This window comes from Diadema setosum, chromosome 11 (genome assembly GCF_964275005.1).
Source record: "Diadema setosum chromosome 11, eeDiaSeto1, whole genome shotgun sequence".
NCBI lineage: Eukaryota > Metazoa > Echinodermata > Echinoidea > Diadematoida > Diadematidae > Diadema > Diadema setosum.
Genome location: NC_092695.1, coordinates 17,549,138 through 17,571,385, shown reverse-complemented (window position 1 = coordinate 17,571,385; position 22,248 = coordinate 17,549,138). Strand labels below are relative to the sequence as shown.

The 22,248-nt window shown below is 37.2% G+C and overlaps 1 protein-coding gene across 1 annotated transcript in view; it reads right to left on the bottom strand.

The window, feature by feature from the left end:
- The window catches only part of LOC140235324 (arf-GAP with Rho-GAP domain, ANK repeat and PH domain-containing protein 1-like), a 138,962-nt gene that overhangs the window by 89,228 nt on the left and 27,486 nt on the right, over window positions 1-22,248 (bottom strand). The window contains exons 3-7 of the mRNA XM_072315348.1: window positions 16,337-16,432; window positions 14,159-14,221; window positions 12,991-13,034; window positions 9,405-9,486; window positions 6,161-6,229 (exon numbers count right to left, since the gene is read on the bottom strand). Coding sequence (XP_072171449.1) covers window positions 6,161-6,229; window positions 9,405-9,486; window positions 12,991-13,034; window positions 14,159-14,221; window positions 16,337-16,432 — 354 coding nt within the window. The remainder of the gene's footprint in view (window positions 1-6,160; window positions 6,230-9,404; window positions 9,487-12,990; window positions 13,035-14,158; window positions 14,222-16,336; window positions 16,433-22,248) is intronic.

Genomic DNA, 22,248 nt, shown 5'->3' with positions numbered 1-22,248 from the left:
CACAGTTTGCAACGCAGAGAACTACTTCATGCATGATCATACGGGGGCGCGATTTTATTTTTTATACGTTGCGTCCCAGCGTAATCTAAAGCTATTTTTCCACACGACGCGGGAAGAGGAGAACGTCCAGCGCAAGCGTCGGCTCAAACGTCCGCGCGTCAAAATCTAAAGCTCCCTAATGACACTTGATCTCGTGAATGGTATGTTTCTGGTTTTATGGTAAGTACATGTACTATAAATGTCAAATTGAAAAGAACTGTAGACCAAACATTGTCATGCATTGTACATGTACTTTGGCTGGAAAACATTTACACCAAGTGTATTTCCCCTACTTCAACACTTTGCATGATCATAAAACTAACACAATCAAAACAGCTTCAAAGTTTGAAGAGATTTAGGAAAGGTGTAGTCTCCAACCGCGACACTCTTTTATATGTTAATGGCTCACAAAGTCACAACCGATAGACCCAATGTGGTGAGCCAAGAGAGGAAAAGACAGGAAATCTAAAGGTCAACGTAAAAAAAAAAAAGACAAGATCATGATGGTTTGACAGGGGTTTAGTTTGGACGTAGGCCAATCGTATCATACTTTCCTGGATGTGTATTAAAAAGATGGGGGGGGGTGGAGGAATGGATGGAATCACAACCCACTACAATACCACTTCATATTAATACTCCATGCCAGACACAAGCAGCCATATGGAGAAATTTAGTTGTTGTTTTTGTGTGTGTGACGTACAAAACCTCCATCAAAACGGCATCAAGGATGTTTCTAGTTGAGCACCAACCAAACTGGCTTTTACACATTCGTACTGTACTGAGCACCTTACTTTGTGAACCTAATGAATAAATACAATGTATGTTGCTGGATCCTATACAAGTCACAAGGGACAGTCTCAAGAACAAATTTTGCATTTATATTCTTATAGAACTCTGCAGATAAGCTATGTCGATGCAAATGGCATCACAATCACCTTGTTATGTTGTGTTAAATATCTCCACATCTTTTATTGGAATCATGTGTCATGCCAATCACCCTGTTTTAGCGTGTCCTTGTTTCAAATATCTCGACATCTTTTATTGGAATAATGTGTCATATTGATATGCTATATGGGTTCTACATCATTCATTGATTTACTTCAACTAATTTTCCCAATCCATTCATATTTATTAAAACAACAGTATGCAGAGGTATATCCTGTAGCACAAATGCAATATAATGTCAGTATCATCTACGAGAGGTTCAATTGCTCACTTTGCTTTGAAAAGGGATTCATGATTCTAACTACTCTGTCATAGTGGTTCTTGATTTGAAATCCAATCACTTGCTAAACTGTCTATTAACAATGAGTCCTGATTCGTGAAATATCATGCTGGTGAGACATACAAGTATGCCATGCAATGTGTGCAGTATACCGAGCTGCTACGTGACAGACATACATCTTTACGTCATCACCAAATTTCTTGGCCAGTAAACAACAGCAAACATTAATCACATCAAGGATAGTTCAACCTCAAACAAGAATGGTGCCAAGCTTGCTAATACCGATGCATAGCTTCCCATACCTAATAGCATGTGCATGTTGTATAATTGCCAGAAATGATATGAATCTATTTGAGCACAGACGGCAATAGATTCTCCCCTGCACATGCAGTGTTTTTTGATAACCTCGTCCAGAAGACAGCTGCACTGTATAAAGAGGACATCAATGTTTCATGAGCATTAATGAAGGGAGGGGGATCATGAGTAACATTCACACTCATTCACACTCAAATCTGAAAGAGTTCACAGTAGGCGTTTTCACATCAGCCCGATAAAAATCCAAGCTTGAGATATTTTTCGCGATCGCAAATTAGTGCGCTATTTCATTTCCTATTCACATCAGCCCGAACATTCTCAAATAGCGTGCTAGTTCGCATTAATTATCCTGTTATTTCAGAAATTTCCCAAGTTGGACTCCAGAAATTTTCTCAATCAATTAGCGTGATAATTTGTATTCACATTATCAAATAGCGCACTATTTCATGATCGGGTTTAATTTCCCAAGTCAGAAAATAGCGCGCTATTTCAAAACATCGGGCTGATGTGAAAACGCCTAGTTTGAGAAGTTTTGCTATCCAAACTGGACACACAATACATTCCAATTCAAACTACCACAAGCAAAAGCTCGTAAGACATTTCAGAAACTTGCACAAATTTCTTATGTGAAAATCACATGTTATTCAATTTTTTAGCATGATTATAAATGTTATCTTGCCAGGGTTGGTTGATATAACAATCAACTTACCCTCTCTAGACACATACATTAACAACCACTTGGTTTTCTCATCCTGCTTACAGGCTACAAACATTGTACTACAAGCTGGGATCTAGCAGAATATGCCATGTGTACAAGTCCACTACAAATCTGCAACACCACAAGGTTTTGAGGCAAGCACGATTACACTGTGACGTTCCATTTTTTGTTTGAGTGAGAAAATCTATGCGAATTAAATTCCTGTGAAATAAGAGATGACCTGCTATTTGCTGAAAAGCCCTTTACACACTTCCCAAGGACAGGTAGACTCACTAATCAAGAACAGAGATGAAGAAAAAAAAAACCATTTAGAGATTGAACTTATTAATAGATACTTAGTTTAATTAATAATTGACTAATGTGGAGACTCTTCTTTTTTTTTTTCATAACCTAGCCACTCAACATAAGTTTAAGGAACTTATTTTATGTTTGCTAAACAGCAGCTTTTGAATATAGATATCTTCATTTTCATGTTTCTCTACTTGACAATATTAATGCAATTGATAATATAATGACAAAGTACAGAACTCTAAGCAGAAACAGGAAGACACATCATCCAGCCTTGAAGCAAGGTTAAGACCATCAGAACAGAAAAGAGATGTACGGTACTGTAAAAGTAGCATCACCGTGTAAATCACCAACATACAGCTGTACAATTGTGTTAGTAGAACTGTATTCAGTAGAAAACAATACCAGAGACATTTGATATTCTATCAGCACTCCTGAAAAGACTGCAAATTAAAATGTATCTAATTGCATCGATACTCTCTATTCACAGTGAGCTTTAGAAATAATTGGTTTTGAAAAAGGGTCAAAGTTTCTTAAAAATCTGAAATATCATAAGAAAGTTATTGGAACTTTTGAAAATTTATATGTGTGCCATGAATCCAAAAAAGTAACATCCTTATGTCAAACTACCTGATATTTACAAATGAATTGATGTGATGACGTCTTGGCCTCAGATGGTATCCGCTTTCACTGTACCTTACCGAAGATGTATACAAAGGCTACGATCCAAATGGATAAAAATTTCACTCTTGGCAGTATTAAGTATCCTTCACCTCCAACCAATTATTTCCTCTAGCAGTAGTATGAGCATTTCAGATTTCTGCCAGCAATATTTCTCACCAGTGATCCCGACTGCCTTACATTTTAATAGCACCTATAAAGTTTACTGGAGACAAGGAGCAACTAAAACACTTTTCATGTGTCATATCTTGCATGACGTATTAATGGTTGCTTAAAGCTGCACAGGCATAAGAGAAGGCAAAATGTCCATACTTCCTCCTCCCCCCCCCCCCCAAAAAAAAAAAAATACAAACAAACAAAAACAAACAAACAAACAACCTAGCATATTGTCTCTTGTGCATTCAGAATGTAACAAATAATTAAAATCTGGAAAACATTGCTTACGAACTGTGCTGCCTTTGGTTGGCAATACTACCAACTCAGCACTACTTTCCTACTCCGAAATTAAGAATGTCAATGGGATACTAAATGATATTGACAATAATCATAGCGAAATGAAATTGCAGGAGTAATCCTTGCATTGGTGCTTCATGTATGCTGTAGGTCCTGGGCAGCAATTTGATGTAAAACTGCAAATTCATGTTGCATACAGAGAATCTCAGCAAATGGGAAAGCATTTGTGTACCGGTATTCCTATCATTTGTGTCTAATGTATGCTGTACCATGTATGTAGCTATTGATTATGTGTAGAAGATCATGACTTTACGGCAAAGGGACGTACAGGTACAGTGTACTGCGGTGTTCCGACAATTTACGACTAGTGTGAAAGCCGTAACTATGAAATACAGACCTGTATATTCATGACCACTTGCACTCGTGGCACAGCTGAACATATGATACATATCAGCAATACAGCAGTGAAAGGGGAAAGGGGAAATTGATTTCATACTTGTGGAAGACAGCATACAGCAACAGTGAAATTCAGGGACTACTGCACGAATTATCATCAAAAACCCCATATGCAGAAAGGGCATAACAACACCAAAGTTTGTGAAACCTTGTTCAAAATCTCAGTACCTTTCAGCAGGCAACACAGAAACAACATCATAAAAATCTTCGAACTTTAAAGGCATAATTTACCATTTGCAGATGAAAGCATTAGTGCTTTAAAATAGTTCTAAAATGTGAGTTAGGGATAGAAACAACCACTGTCGAAATTTGAATCCGTATAATCGATGTTAAGTGTTGTTAAATACACAAAATGTGAACAATAGTTATAATAAAAATGTTTCCAGACTAAACCGTATACAGTTACGGTTTATTGAGAAAAACCCTGATATCTCCTTATATTTTAGGTTTTATTGCAAATATTTCATATGGTAGGATGTTTTATGATACAACAGACCTACACATATGCATCAAATGTGATATCTGGAACATTTTTGAAATCACTGCTCCCAAAGGTAAACTGGACCTTTAATAACAATAACTGCTGCATCTGTCAAAACATATCACTCACAAACCTCACTTAAGAATGATATTACAAAAGGACAGTTTAGGCATCTGTAAAAGGGGAAAATATCAAACTGGATTATTACATGTATGACTTTATAATGACGATAGATTTTCATGTGTTTAGATCTTGTGTAAAGTTTCCCCATAATTCTTCCCTCTGCAATCAGTCACGGTATCATAAGCAGCTCTTTAATGAATGTTTCACAAGTTCTTCATTCTTTAAAGAGAGTCTTTTCATGCAAGTCTTGTTTTGATTTCCACTATTCCATCTCTTGAGTATGAAGAGTTTGATCCCAAAAACTATGAAGTGCCATTTTTTATATTTCAAAGTAAGTCCGTAATCAAATAGAGTAAAATAAAACCTTTCCAGTGATACCTCATTTGTTACATATCAAAGAATATTCTTGTAGTTATGATTAAAAATATCCTGTCTTTTCTTAGCATTTTCTCTCTTTCTTAGCAAGTCTAACCCCAAATATCTCAAATCAACAAGAATGGAGTTTACTCATTTTGCAATTAAACTCTCAATTATGTACTGTACAGTTTACTTTGGCACAACAATTTGAAAATGTAGGTTTTCTGGAAGTGGAAATGGATTTAAAAAAAAATGGAAAGGAACTATGTCTTTGGTCACTGGCAAAGTGCATCAATTGCTACATTTATAGAGTCAAGCACATCCAAGGTATCATTTTGCCAAACATTTCCAAAAAGAATGAAATATCTAGTACACACTATATTTACCAGAAGCAATGGAACATCCACACTTTGATATCAATTTTCATTCTGACATTAGATGATGGATAACTTCATTAATGTCACAAAGATGTTCAAAATTGCAAATTCTCATTAGGCTCCAAGAGTTAGCTTCAAACACTTGTGACATATTCAGTATACATGTAAATAATCTAAAATGTGTATTTTTGCATGGAGAATCAATGCTGCAATAGAGACTGTGCTTTATTGTAACACATGGTGCATGTCAAATCATGCACTAATGATTCTAAACTTAAATTACAGACTTCTTTTTCACATATTTTGCTCATTGACTGATCTTCCCCAAATTAGCAACTTGCAAATATATTGCTGATGTCACAGGAATGCAGTATGCAGCATACAGCATCTCCAGTGTGAATCGATCACCAGGGTTACTATTAAGGGCAAATACCCCCCTCACCCTTGCCACACTACAATCTACTCTGGTACACTACCAAGATGGATGTGCGGCACTTCAGTAAGTTCTGTAAGTTTTCTCATACATGAAAAGGGATAATGTGCACTCTTCATTCTGTCTCTGTGATTCTTGCTCACAAATTCAACCACCTGAAGAATTTCCTGACAACCCCCATTTAAAAACTTTTTTTTTGCGACAAGCGACTTACCGAAGTCCTGTGAAAGTGCTTGACATCCAGCATGGTTCCGACCGGCACAATTCCCTTGCAGCTAGCCATCTGCAGCAGAAATCGTGGGAGAATGCAACCTTTCAATATCATGCCCTCATTGGCACAATGATAACATAAAAACTGCCTGTAAAATAAAGCAAGCTTTCAAAACACACCAACAGTAACAAACACATAAACACACAAAAACCACAAACAAGTCTGACATCAGAGCAGAACTCTTCTTATCTTGTGATCTTGAACACATGTTTGTCCTTTAACTGTCTCCTACATCATTTCCTAATGACCTACTTCCACTGCAAGGTTGCATGAATGTGTACACTGTAATTGCCACCTCTCTGCCCCCACAATAATTCATTATTCATTACACAGTACTGGCTCATTGACAGAGAGAAATAACCATACATATATCTACAACAAATTAACTGAAATTTTCCTTTTCCTTCATCACATATAAGGAGTTCTTGGCCAATCATCAAATCAAGCAATGGCAATCTTTCAAACTGTCTCTGCAGTGTACGGTAAGGAAGAATATGACTCTTGTGACTCTAAAAATCAAATGAGCCACAATTATCAAAATCATACCAAGACATGCTATTCTTAAGTCTATTAAATTACCGAGTTTAATCTAAAAAAGGGTAGGTTATTTAAAACAAAGTAAGACAATTTAGGAGATTTCATTTTGTCTAATGATATTTCACCACATAAAAATGTGTACAAACTGATATCTATTTAATGTATTAAATATGTATATTTCTCAGAACTTTTAAATGTAATTTGGTGTAATGTAATTGCAACTGCTTCACAGATTTTTTTTAAACAATATGAACTCATTACTTTTGTGAAGATTGAAATTTAGCAAGTTTCAAAGGATTGCATTTCTCCAGTTCAAAGAACTCTTAAGTTTCCAAAATTTGAAGTTGCGGGTATGAGCTTTAGTTGAATGTTTTAACCTCAGTCTGCTTTTGAACACAGTTCAAATTTAGTTAATTCATGCAAATCACACTATTCCTCATTTTACTAGGCTTGAGGGTCTGTACACTAATTAATCACTATGGTGTACTGGCAGGTCACATGGTTTTAATGGGACAGAGGTATAGACTGTGATAACTCGTCTAGCTCAGTTGTGAAGAAAAAGCCCCATGCCCTGTTTTATGAGGAGTTATAATTGATTATATAGTTGATTTCTATCATAAGTCTATGGCACCCTGTGTGGTAAGAAAATTTATAATCGATTATATCTTTTGATAAACTGGGGCCCCGATGTGACATTCTCATGAACCAATGCTTCAGGAAAATGCTTCAAGGCATGATAGCATTTTTCAGTAGGAAGCAGAGTTAAAAAAATTATGTCGGCTAATAATGCCAAGGGTTTCCACACAAGGACTCATGTCCTTATTAGAACTATAACATCATGTTGATAAAACGCCCTTACTTCCTCCTTGCCAGACACAAGTTACCCTTCCCTGTCGGATTAAAGTGACTGTGCAAAGACATCGTGGCTGCATGAAGGGGTGTGAGCAGTGTACTAGGAAGTTGACAAAAGGTGTACTCACCACGAAAAAAGAAAATTGAAAGATAAACCAGTGAAGGACAAGTCTGTCAGGAAGTCTTTTGTAATCAAAATACACTGGTATTTCACATGGAGGAGTTCTCACATACAATGTATGTTTTAAATACGATCAGATGAAACAGGATAATGGTATTTTTAAGTTTCACAAATTTTCACTATTTTCATTTTGAAGTGAATACGTCATGAACTCACCTGGCCTACATACAAATATTTGCTAGTTCCCTTTCTTGAAATGAACTCAGAAAGTGTGTAATATACTTTGTGTCAACTTTGGGTTGTTATCATTATTACTATCATTATAATCATCACTAGCGATAAGCATCATCGTCATTAGATCATGGGCAATTTCATTGCTTCATAATCTGTTTCACTGACACACCTGCTGCTCGCTGTGGAAGAAATCATATATGATAAACTTTTAAGTATACTTCATCATGTTAATTCATCATTAAGTTGCTGTAAGTTTAGTGATTCCATCTGAAAATAAAACTTATATAAACGACTTATATAATGCTGCACATATTGAACTGCTACTGACTCACATTTGCCAACATCATACTACCGATAAATGCAAGGACAAACAAACAGAACTTCGCCAACTCTATAAATAGGTCAAAACTTTTTGTTTCCTATTTCAAGTCAACCCAAACTGTGATTAACAGGCAAATGTGTGATAAAATACTTCCTGAAAAGTTGCACAATCACCTATCAAAATATTTCACATGGCAACCACTTGTTTTATTTATTCATATATGACTGAAATTAAATCTTGTCTGGTATCAACATTTTCAATCAGTGTTATGACATGAGACACTTTAGTGGTGCCAAGCTTCAGTAATATGGTGCATCCTGCCCATTATCTTTAAAATCACACCATAAACTTCATGTATCATGTGGTTTTGACACTGGAATGCTTTTTCAAATGAGACGTTAATACCATTCACGACACGAAAGCATGCAAACAGGCAAAATAAACTAACTACTGTACTATGCTTTTCAAATTTTGAAATAACTATTCATTGAATTAAAAAAAATAACATTATTTCCAGTACAAATTTGTTTTCAAATTTTATAAAGAAAATTCCACTGTAGTTATTGCAAGATATTGCAAGGTACAACTTCATTGCTTGTTCTGTTTCAAACATTTTTGTGACACTGACGCTTCATTAGACACAGCAAAATTTATGACTTGGAAGAATACATATACTGCTGTCAATATCTTTACCCATTCACCTTGCCTCCTTCAAGTATACTGTAAAACAAGAAACACTTGTGGCTGAAACTTTCGCGAATTGGAGCCAACAGCTTTTTTTGTGGAATAAAACTTTTGTGAATTGCTGACCATGAAATAATTCTGAGTATTTGTAGAGTGTACAGCATTCGATTTGTATTGGCCTTCAGTGCAGTGTGTAGACACAAACTTTAGTGTGCATTTTACTTTTGCAAATCTTGGCTCCCCATGTGAAAAGCTGTAGTGATGTCAGCGATACATGTCTCATTCACTTTAAATAATGCTTTCACTCTGGTAATTTCTACATCTCCTGAACAAGTAAATAATATAAAAACAAGTTCTTGCAAACATGCCACGCACATGCATGCTAAGGATTCTGGATTACTACTGAACAATGGTTGAGCTCGGTGGTATCTACTCACGTTTTTCTCGCTCTCATAGTAGCGCAGCTCCTTCCCATTGAAGACAAACCATCGTTTCCGGAATCCCCCTTTACCATGTTTTCTGTACATGTATGGGAGGCAAATACAGTACATTATGGAGAGGTCACACAAATCTTAAGTGTCAATTCATTTTCCAACTACAGAAGTGATTAATTATCCACTCTGAAAAATATTTCAAGTGATACCTTTCAATCATAGACATTAACTTTAATATGTTTATATAATTTTATAAACATGTGTGTGTGTATTATCATGTAAATATAGATAGACAGATTGTATCTTACACATATACACACACGTACATAAAAAGTGATAAAAATCTTTTAATATTGCATTCTACATATTTACACATATGATTGTATGCCTTTAAAGGACATGTACAGTATAACAGGTTCACTGTTTGTTTTGCAGGTCATAATTTTTTTCTTCCAATGAAGGCACTGGTTTACTTAATCAGCAGCTGGGGGGAAACAAGTGCAGAGTTAAGCAAACAAATAATAGCCCCACATACACTATACATGTACACGCAACATAGACTGTAATTCTATGACAGTGCACATGGATATTAATGAGGAAGTTGAACTTGGAATAAAATTACTAGGATCGCTACATGCATACTTGCATTGTACATCTTTTGCCTTGCTCAGTATGGCAATAAAAATAAAATTAACTTGTTGAAGACTACTCCTGAGTATACTCGGGCAGATGTTTATGGGAAATGTGTGCTATATATAGCAAAATAAGCTCGTCCTCAATGGGTTAATGTTGTCAGATCATGTGATGTCAATGCATGGTGATACTAAATCTAGGTAAACACTGCAGTATGGAAGTACAATATCACTCCATGTATAATAAGCTCAGTTGGTTATGTTGAGCAAAATCAAATGGACAGAATGGTTCAAGTACAATTTAAATCAGATATTACACATAAAGGTAAGATTAAAGCTTCACATTTTCACGAAATGGGGAAATTGATTGCAAATATTCATTAAGATAGATCTGAAGAGGATATGATTAATAAATACATTACTGTACCTTACACATCTCTCATTGACCCACAAATATCCGTCATTACTCTTTTTATTGAAACTAATGAGAATATTACATATAATATCCTTCGCATCAAGCTACCCTAGAGTTGTAACAACCTAGCACTGATGACTTTCATGGGGGGAAGGGATCACAGATGCTAAAATATCACCCAAAGACATGATTCTAAAGATAGTCTGTAGTACAAAACTGTTGTAGTACTGTGAGGTGATCATATCATCACTTTGCATTAATATCCTCTAGGTTGCAACTACAATCAGTCTCAAGAAAACATGGAAAACTTTGAAATTCCATACTGCTCTCAGTTTAAGTCCCATCTCAACAAGACTTTTATCACTCAGACTGGTTGATGTTTTAGCATTTTTACTGCAGTCAATTTGAAGACAGAGTGGCATTACGCTTTGAATTGAGAAAGACGGAAGTGAATTAAAATTTGAGATCATTGTGTACACAGAATGATATAGTATACAGTGGTATATAGCCACGTCTGAATTTAACCATTTCACTTGACCCTGAAACTGAATTGCAACCTCAAACTACAACCCACCCATCCCCCCCCCCAAAAAAAAAAACAATAATAAATGATGACGATAATGATTAAAATGAAAATGAATGAATTACAAATTACAATTCAAGAGAAACAATAAACAGCTTTAACATCTGAAAAAATGTTCAAGAAATTTATTCTCCATCATCATTCCCAACTTTAAAACAATAAAGTGCTTCAAAATAAATAGCACACCCATACATTAGGTTTCGTCATTAATAACAATTATTGCTTTTAAAGTAAACCCATCACTGAAGTGAATATATGGTACTGCAATTAGGTTTGAATTAGTGGTCTACAGTATGACTAAAACAATGCAAGGACATCAGCCTCACAGTATTTCTAATATTAGCAGATTTATATTTTTTTTTTCCTTAAATGTGAGCCTCCATTATCATTTTTGAAGCATATTGATTTTGACCATGGGTCTTTTTTTTCCCAGTAATCACTATTACAGTTGGCAGCCTGCTGAAATTTAATTTGGACAGTGATGTGAGTGATAAACCAATATTTATAGCCTGAGCATAGGATTAAGGACACTTTGGCGATCTACTATATAAATTGATTTTTTTTTTATGTCAGTGAAATGGAAATCAAATTAAACAGTAATTTCCTTCCATTAATTGCGCTGTCCAATACTTCAGACTGCAAAAATCAACAGAATTTGTGCCTCATATGCAGGCTGCATTCCATTTGAAAATCCTGGGTGGTAATTCCCCTCAATAGATAGTGAGAGATGTTAACACACAGGCCGTGACAAATTAAATCAAGTCATAAGCAAGCAATTAGCCAGTGTAAGTGGATGATATCCACTCATCACCCTAGCAGGCAACTATGAGACCTGCTTCCTCCCCTACCCCCCCCCCCCCCCCCATATGGTAGGGAGGTGATATGAGTACATATTTGGGCACTTTGCTTGGGTAGTTAAATCAATCCACATTCATCACTTTACTAAATAGCAGGTCAGCAACTGTGTGGGGCTCCCAACGAGCTCAGCTTTCCTCACAGACAGACATGGTGGCTGTTCCATCCGTTTGAACTGGCATGGCTAAAATTAACCCCAACTCTTGAGACTCCCCGCAGGGTTTGCAGCTCCCCCCAGCCCAGCACACAGTGACACTTATTTTGAGACTGTGACAAAATATGCAGCACATCCTGACTGTTGCCACTGTTGCAAAAAAAAAAAATAAATAAAATAAAAAAAAAATATATATATATATATATATATATATATATATATATATCATACAAGTATGTGTATATATGATAATAAATAGAAAAAAAGTATGTAGAATGTGTATCCTAGACAAGTTTTAAAATCAAAGTTTCTATGGGAAGTAACGTCCTCTCATCTCAAGCTATAAGAGCTGATGGGGACTTAAATCCAATTTCCCCTCCATCTTAAAAACATGGTTTGATAGAAGCTATTGCCTTCGGGAAAACAAACAGCATTAAGTATATTCAGCTGAATATCTTCATACAGTTTTCAATATGATGTACTAGCACAAATTAGAAAATAAAGGATAAATTCCATGCAAGCACAAAACACATACACCACGCACACAGATCCTAGCCAAGCATTCCCACTCTGTGAAAACAGATCTTGGTTTAGCTACATGTGTAATGTATGTCCAAATGAATTAGACTTCAAAAACCTGTATATGCTGCTTATCATACCAAAAGTGACAAGAAAAAAATACTCCCACTAATAAATTTAAATACCAATCTCTTTCCCAACTTGGCAAAGAGTGGTAACCAGCAAAAACAAAAACAAAAACAAAAACAAACAAAAACAAAAACTACAACCTTGCAGAGGTACACTGGATGGCTTAATCAAATCTAAATGGCCTCTTAAAACGCTAGTGAATAACACAATGGACAATGAAAGTCATTCGTAAACTTTTGCACCCAAGAAAAAAAAAAAAAACTGTATCCATTCGTGTGAAAGCTTGCAAGAATTCCACTCACCCTGCTCCACACTTCCATAGATATCCACTCTTCTCAAGCTTGTTCTGGAAGACGAAAGAGGATGAAACAGGGAATTACATGAACCAGTCATCACAACCAACTCAAGTAAAATGGGATAACACGAGAGCAATTCTTTCAGTACTGGTGTTGATGTGCATTTCATTGGTGTGAAAGGAAAATTATTTCAATGTCACTTTTACAAATACAAAACGTGAGGCTTTTGTATTCAGACATCCTTGTCAATACCATAGAAGAAAAAGGCCTACATCAATATTTCCGATATCCTCGACTCTGATATCACTTGAGTTGTACAGTATCACATTTACTCTAATCAAAAGAGCAAAACCCTGTCCAGTAAATGCTAGTACAACCACATACCACCTCAAAATAATCAATGTTTTAAATACCAGTCAAGTTGATACTGCAGTCATGGATATGAAATCATAATAATTTTGAATTTACCTAGACTTTTTGATGCCTCGCTTACACCCAATCTATCCTAAAATCATGCTGATGAAAGAAACAGTATTAAAATTGCATCATTTGCAAAGCAGAGAGGGTGCAAATTGTCTTCCTCAAGATGAAGGACAATACAATGTGATTCAAACACATTGTAGATCTGAGACTAAATGCAAGGACAAGCAATGTTATTGTTCTCATACATGAAACTGTGCCACCCACTTTCTTCTCCTCAAAAGATGTGCTCTTTCACTGCCCAGAAAAGGAAATTCTTTAAGTCAGACTTTGATAAATGTAGTAAAATCAAAAAGTCAAAATGGCAGAAAGTTAATCAAAATAGGATGTAAGATTGCGATGGACTTTAGAAGTTTTTAATTCTTTTTCTTCTTCTTTTTTTTTTGAAGGGGGAAAAAATGTGATGTCAGACGCATAATAGATGAGAGTATGATGCCGCTGCATCCACATGGTGAGCAAGACAATGACGGAAAACGATTATGTGGTCTAACACTTTGTACAATGAGTGAGTGCAAGGCTAAACAGGTCTGCTCGGGTGTTATGATCCAAGGTGCATTTACATCTGAATCATCGAATCGATGTGGTTAAGTGCAGTGTGAACACAGTCACACATAGAGAGAGAAGAGAGTGTGTGTGCGTGTGTGTTTTACACACTGGACACGGTTTCATGTGGTTGTGCGGGAGAATGACTTACTGGAATAAGGCCTCTAGCTTGTGACGTGGACAGCCTCATGGACAAGCGCCTCCTCGCTTCTTCCTGTGTATGCATACAATCAGACACAAAGAAGAAAAAAAGAAAAGAGCTGTTATGGTACACAGGGTAAAAACTGAGCTTGCTGTATATGACCTATGATGATTTGGTGACTTGTAAGGCTCAGACTTTGGCCCTTGTGTAATTATGTGTCAGATGACAATCAGGACAATTACAACCCCACCCCCCACCCCCAAATACTGGTTAGGGATAAGGTTAGAGTAAAGATTAGGGTCAGGGTGAGGTTTAGGGTTAAGAGTTTGGGTTAGGATTAGGTTCAGGATTAGGGTTGGGGTCAGGGAATGGGTCTCGGATAATTGCCCTAGAACCATCTGATGACAGTCATTGATCTAAAAAACAATGGACAAAAGGAGGACATGTGTATGTTTCTAGAGCCAAACAAAACCCTACCCACAAAAACTAATGTTTCAAACTTTTTGTCACGAACTGCAATTGGTGAATATGAAAATCTTACACATTTTGTCTGATGTACAACTCCAGTTAAGATTTGGGAAAATCTTCGCTGGCAATTGTGAAAAATGCTGCTCTTTGGTCATGTGTACAGAATGGAATATTACATCATATACAGCTGCACGTCAGACAAAATGTATTACAACTAAAATACTTAAAGAGACATTGTTTTAAGAAAGTGTCATTAAATTCTCAATTACTTTTTAATCTCATTTGCATACAAAAATTTTAGCACATTTCAAATGATTCTTTTCATTTAAATTAGTCTGCATCTAATGAGGAATTATCCATATTTTACTTTTTAGAGCAAATTTGGCTCTTTGGTGGGTGTTTTATGGAGGGAAGATTCACTTCAAAGTGAAAGTGCACTTGAGTGCCAAATCTCATTATAGCATGTCACATTCTATCAGACAAGCCAGGAAAAATCCAATTACAACATATGTTCAACAAACAGGAACATTATAGGAAGTAGGCAGAGGACAAACGCTTCCTGGTTCTTTAGTACAGACTTGCAGATTTTGCCATTATTGCCTGAATTCCTTCATTGCATTCATTTTTTTTTTCATTTGTTTCTTTTCTTCTTCTTCTTTTTTTCTTCTCTATTTGTTGCTTCCATTGTTGTTACAAACCAAGAGCATATTCATTCTTTCAGGACAAGAGAATATATTAGCAAGGCATTCCAGTTGTAAAGAACGGGTTGAATGTATACATCTACGTTCGTGTTCATTTAAAATTCATGCTAAAAACTATTGGCACCATGAGAGGATCAGCAAAGTTTCCCCATGCAAAACAATTAGGGATTCACGGGGAAGGGATTCACTTCATCTTGAATCACATTTTTGTATGTTGTGCAATGTCCCAGATATCATTAATGGGACAACTTCCCTCCATACATGGGCCCACACAACCTCAAACAGGATGACTCACTGAAATTTACTTGTTTGGATTATATCAACATGGCCACTAAGGAAGCAAAGCACTAAAATGCTTAATGAGCAAGCTACCACAGGACCCACAGCTTTTAGTCCCCTTCACAGGGCTATGCAATATCAAAGGATATATTGCCTTTCCTCAGGGCACAACCATTGCTGCCAGCGGACTTGAACTTGAGATCTCACGACTGAGAATCTGAGTTCATCTCCACTGATCCACAAGGGTCCCTCATTCACTGTTGTAACTTTCATATCCCCTGTAGAATATCACCAAAATTCTCATTGATCTGTCATTTCCATGTTAACAAATCTTTTATGGTGACAAATACCAATATTCTAACACCTTCTTTTCATTTTATCAATATCTAATGACAATTTGATACACTTAAACCAAGTTGAAACTTTGAATAACTCTACCGTGTATTCAAAAGTTAATTACTGTGGTCAGAGTTGATAAGCTTTTATGCGAAAAAATAAGATGCTTGTACTATCTTTCGTAAAGCCCCAGACAATTTTCAGGGTAAACTGCAAATGCCCTGATTGCTTTTATTAGCCCCTTTCTTCTCACTAATCAGCTATGCAATTTTTTTTATCCTGTTGAGGACAGCCTGATTTTGCTATTACACTCACTTCCCATAGACACCTGCCGAGTATACTCGGGACTAGTCTTCAATGGATTAAGAAGGGACCACGTGGGTCGTGGAGGAATGCGACTTACCGGTACCACTCTCTGATGAGGTCTCTTGGACGGCTTCAAGCTGGCATACACGACGTTGCTCCTGGGGAATGGGTCATCGTTACCTGCCGATATTCCCTGCATCATGAAGACAAACATACAGTGTTCAAGAACCCAGTGAGGCATTCAAATGCAGTCAGGACGCGGCGGCCATTAAGACTGCGGTGCTGAAGCTCTGAGATTCGTAAATACGGTCAGCTATCTTGCCCAGCTCGAGGGAGTGGTGTGAGTTTTCCATCTGAAGAATATTTCAGTCTTACCCTAGATTTGAAGTCGGCACGAAGCTTTCCGTTAATTCAAGCACTGCTCACAACTGATTAGCAAGCCCAAAAACGATAAGTAAGTTACTGCCTGCAAGTACAAGTCCCATCTGTACATGTATGTGTGTGTGTGTGTATATCAGTGTGTGGGGGTGTCGGTAAATATCCCCGCAGAACAGGAATTTCCCAATAAATCACAAAGATATTAAGACTTCAAGTGTATAAAGTTGTCTTCAAGCTGAGGAAATCACTTGTGCACTGTAAAACGGAAGTCCTCTCAGCAGTGTTGAACAGGAGGCAACATCATTGACTATGGACAACTCTGTTCAGTTTGTGGGCTAGACTGGTGCCAAACTGGCATTAGAATGCAGCAAATAAAAGAAGTGAGCTTTGTATGAATGGAAGTTTTGTGAATGTTCTTGGCATACTGATCAGCAACTGTTGGCAACTTGGCGAATGAATCACAACATGGCTCAAAAAGAAAAGCAGCAGAAAAAAGGAAAAAAATAACAGATTGACATTACGATGCTGTTGCCATACGTATCATCACTCCTAGCAAAAACAGCATTCATTGACAATCTTATTGGAATCTGAATTCCTCTCAAAACACAGCAAAATCACGGCTTTTCCAAATGCAACACACATCCAAAACATTGTCCCACTCTGCAGATACATCCTTCCTCACATGATGGGAACACAGAAAAAGACTGAAAATTGTAGTTCTCCGGTTTGCCTGAAAGGCGGCGAGCGGCAAACAACACTCGGGTCCTTTATGACTGATGGCAAAACAATCCACGCATTGTCCACTCAACTGGACTGGCACAAGTCAACTGTGTGTAAAAGCAGTCTGAGCATGGGTCTGTACTGCTTGTGAAAACGTGATTGACCACAGTAATCCACACAATTACCCGACGGCCAGTCATTGTCCACCCTTGCATTAGGGCATCTGGGTGTGGCGTCAATCCTGACATCTGATGAATTTGGGATTGGCTGGACAACAGATTTGACGGAACACAAACTAACAATGATCCATCGAAATGACAAGATCAGTAATCACAATTTTGTCATTGTCATCATGTTTAATCGATCAATTCTACATGATCATTAAATATATGTCACGTAAATGACAAATCATACAACTGTACATATCTCATTTGATGAGTTGTCCATTCTGATTGGTTGAAATTAGGGGGATATATTCAACAATTGCCTGCGGCCTCATAATACCCACACTGCCCCACAGCACTGAACCGCCCCATAGTACTAAACTGCCCTCTTTGGGTATATATGTGGTACGGACAAACTGTATGAAGTGCGTATGAACATGTACTGTATGCCCTTGGTCTCCGTTGCATGACAATCGCAATGCAGACGCCTACATGGCAGTGCCTACAAAGTGTTAAGTGGCTCACGCAATCATAACTGACCAAGTACAGTTTCATTTAATTTTATTACCTCCGCCAAGGGAGGAGGTTATGTTTTCATTACTGTTGGTTTGTTTGTTTGTCTGTGTGCAAAATAACTCCAAAATTTGTGCACAGATTTATGTGAAATTGCAGGAAAGGTTGAGAATGACACAAGGAAGAGAGGATTCAATTTTGGTAGTGATCCGGAAATTTTTATGGATTTTATGAAGGATTTTTTATATTTTGGCAGGGTCAATGAACTTGGGGAGTTCAAGCTGCGCATCTTTAGGTTTTTATACGCGCAGGAAAGTGCGTGCTGTTCAGTTGTAGTTCCTGTTAGGGCGAGGCGCGCCGCATGGCTGAAGGTTAATGACATAACAAAGGCTTTTATATTGGGAAATAAGGCAATTTTGAGCATGCATATTAGTACGTATGAGTGGAAATCACTGATATCTGTGGAAGAGCAAGATCATCGGTGGAAATGAAGTACAGTAGCTGCTTGGCGGAGGTCCGCGCTCTCGGAGTGCTTTCCTAGTTTAGTATATAAAACAGACTTTAGACTGCCTTTGTCCAGGGAACTGTTATGGGTCCGCGCTCTCGGAGTGCTTTCCTAGTTTAGTATATAAAACAGACTTTAGACTGCCTTTGTCCAGGGAACTGTTATGACATTATTGACCCTCGGGATTTCAATGCCAAGCTATGACCCTCAAAGCAAGCTCCTCGGGGCATAGCAAGGAAATGTCATATATCTATATAATATCTATTCTAATATTACACTATCCCTCTTCCTTACACAATGGGAGATCATTGAGGCATAATGGATGAGGTCCTTGATTCTTGAACAGGAAAGTCCAGGTCCAGGGCACCATTTCATGAAAGTTGTCAGCCCTGACAAGTTGTCAGTCTCTGACAATTTCAGTAAAATCCTTGGTTTTGATCAGCTGAGAAGCTCTGATCACTGACTGTCACTATGGTGATTGTCAGAGACTCACAATTTGTCAGGGCTGACAACTTTCATGAAACAGTGCTCAGGTTCATATCCTTGGATATGATGTTCCTCCAACCCACTATGTCCCTCTTTAAAACACACAGGCATAGGCCTACATATGGGTCATTATTTGGTACCGGTAATGCTAGGACAACTATAGTGGCAGGGCCCTCTGGAAGATCAGTGCTAATACTATGCTTTCCTGATTATCATTATCTTTATTATCACTGTTATTGTTATTATTATTATTATTATTATTATTATTATTATTATTATTATTATCATTATTATTATTATTATTATTATTATTATTATTGGTATCTCTATCTTCACAAGATATCTCTTGGAGATTAATATCACGTCAAGTTCCATCCTGGAACCTTCCAGTACTTTTCTCAGGATTCGTGCCGTCCCCAGCAATGCTGCTTTTTGGAGCGTTTGCACTCGATCTGGCACACCAACATCGTCCAAGTGCCGTCGCAGCTGCTTTGGCGTTGTTCCGAGTGCTCCAACGACAATAGGGATCACCTTCGTTCTCATATTCCACAGGCGGCGAAGCTCTCTGGCAAGGTCTTGGTACTTCTCTATCTTTTCCTTCTCCTTCTCGGCTACTCTGCTGTCTCCCGGTACCGCGACATCGACGATTGTGCACATCTGTCGAGCCCTTTCTACGACGATGATATCCGGATTATTATTATTATTATCATATTATTATTATTATTATTACTATTATTATTATTATTATTATTATTATTATTATTATCATTATCATTATCATTATCATTATTATTATTATTATCATTATTATTATCATTATCATTATTATTATTATCATCATCATCATCATCATCATCATCATCATCATCATCATCATCATCATCATCATCATTGTCAGCACTATGATGTCATTTAATTACCACAATTTATGATTATCAGAATAATTTCACTTTCTCAACTTGATCAGTGCTGGTCTCCCAGGTAAACTTAAAGGACAAGTTCACCTTCGTAGACATGTGGGTTTTGTGAATGCAGCAATATTAGTAAACCACATCAGTGAAAGTTTGAGGAAAATCGGACATTCCGTTCAAAAGTTATATATTTTTGAAGTTTCTGCTCAGTCACGGCTGGATGAGAAGACTACTATAGCTTGTGATGTCACATGTGTACAACGATATAAAAAAAGAATAAAGAAAATTCAACACATTTTCACTTTTCTCACATAACAAAAGAACACTTGACTTCTCTCTTTCAGAAAGCAGGGGGAATAATATTACCCTTAACATACATCAGTAACAAGTTGAAGAAATGTGCACTTTATTCAAAAAGTGAAGTTTTGTAAAATTCTCTTTTTATTTTCTTTATATCGTTGTACGCATGTGACATCATACACTGCGGTAGTCTTCTCATCCAGCAGTGACTGCGCAGATACTTTAAAAATTCATAACTTTTGAACGGATTGTCCGATTTTCCCCAAACTTTCACTGATGTGTTTTACTAATATTTTTGTCTTCACTCAATCCGCATGTATATGAAGGTGGACTTGTCCTTTAAACTGAGAGAAAGATACTGTATACACTGTTATTTTCGCGTACAGATATTTTCGCAAATGACGAGGCCATAGACATTTTCGCGAGATGTTGTTTTCGCCAATTGACGCCGACACTTACATTAATGCACTATTAACAGGGCGCATGGAGACATTTTTGCGTGTTGTTAAATTCGTTAAAAACGTGAGAAACGCTTTCATTGTACTTTGGCATTTGGCGATTTATTGATCAGTTTGGGTGGGTTTGTGTGTTTGAGTAGAATATGTGAGCTTGGCATGCTGCGTCATGCGTGCGAACGTGGCACATAGAGAGGTAATGCAGCTTGCAGGCAAGTTCATCCACATAAGAAAACTAGCTTCGTGGAAAAATAGTTTCAAAGTACGGTGCAAAAGCAACAGAACGATGATGACTGAGTGGAATAAGCTCTGCAAAAACAAACTTCTGACTGCATGAATGGTCGGAAAATCACACAACATGGCACCCCGTTTAGTTTCGCCCACATCGTGTGTGTAAAATCACACTTGTCATACTCTCTATCGCTTGCAACTTGATATCCTGGTAGCCATGAAGACATCTTGCCAAAGAATCAGGAAGTGAATGTGTTGTAGAGACGTAACAGGCACAGTGAAATCATGTGATTATGAATGACATATTCTCTCCTTGTGTCACACTCACACATGCAACTGGCTTTTCGTATAACGACGTGTGTGTGTTTTGTATCAATGCCTATCCAAAGCCATGGATACTGGAATGGACATTTATATGAGTAAATTGGACAATGTAATGATATCATAACCTTACAAGTTTCCCATTCACTTGCATAAAAGTCTCCACTAGAATTCCTTCCTATACATCTGCCACTTAGGTGCTATGCCTTTGCCAGCATTTTCTTCCCTTTTGTTTGATTTGTTTGTTAGCTATAGTAAGCAATGTCACAGAAGTTATGAATGGATTCCGACAAAACTTTCAGGATAGTTCTGTCATGTCAAAAGAAACAGGTGACTTGCTTTCAGCAGTGATCCAGATCAGAATACATATCCATTTTGTGTGTGTGTGCTATCGTGTTTTTTTCTAAGGATGCCAGCACAGACCTATGGCATTATGAGTGAATTTATTTTTGTTTCATTAAGAATATTCAGCTGGGCCAGCAGAATTTTAGCCATGACCCTAATATCATTCTGAAACACAAAATTGGCAACATTTCATGAACCTTGCTGCAGGGCGGATGGTGATTTCTGCGGTTGACATCCCTGATAGCCATTTGCATGAGGGTTTACTCCGTCCCATGTTTGACTGAAACGGTGGCTATCTCGAACCTCTGTCAATTGGTCGGGCCATCTGTTGTGGTAATCATATAATTCAGTCTCTTTCGCAACTCCTCGGTCTATAGCATAGAAAAGTTGGGCTTAATTCACTAACGATACACGTAAGGTCAAAGGAAGAGGTATTGCATGGGGTTTGGTTTGGACATCGGCTTTGACATGACAGGCTCAATGTTTGAGCTCTTTCAGTGCTTCTAGTTTGACATGAACTCAAGAAAAACTAAAAATCCTTTTTATCAAATCTTTAAACAATTGTAATAATTAGACAGCTACACTGAATTTGGTACAGGAGAAAGGGTTACATCCACAAAATTATTGACCAAAAAGTCTTGTCAAATTTGTGGATATATTGTGACAAGTATCAAAGTTAC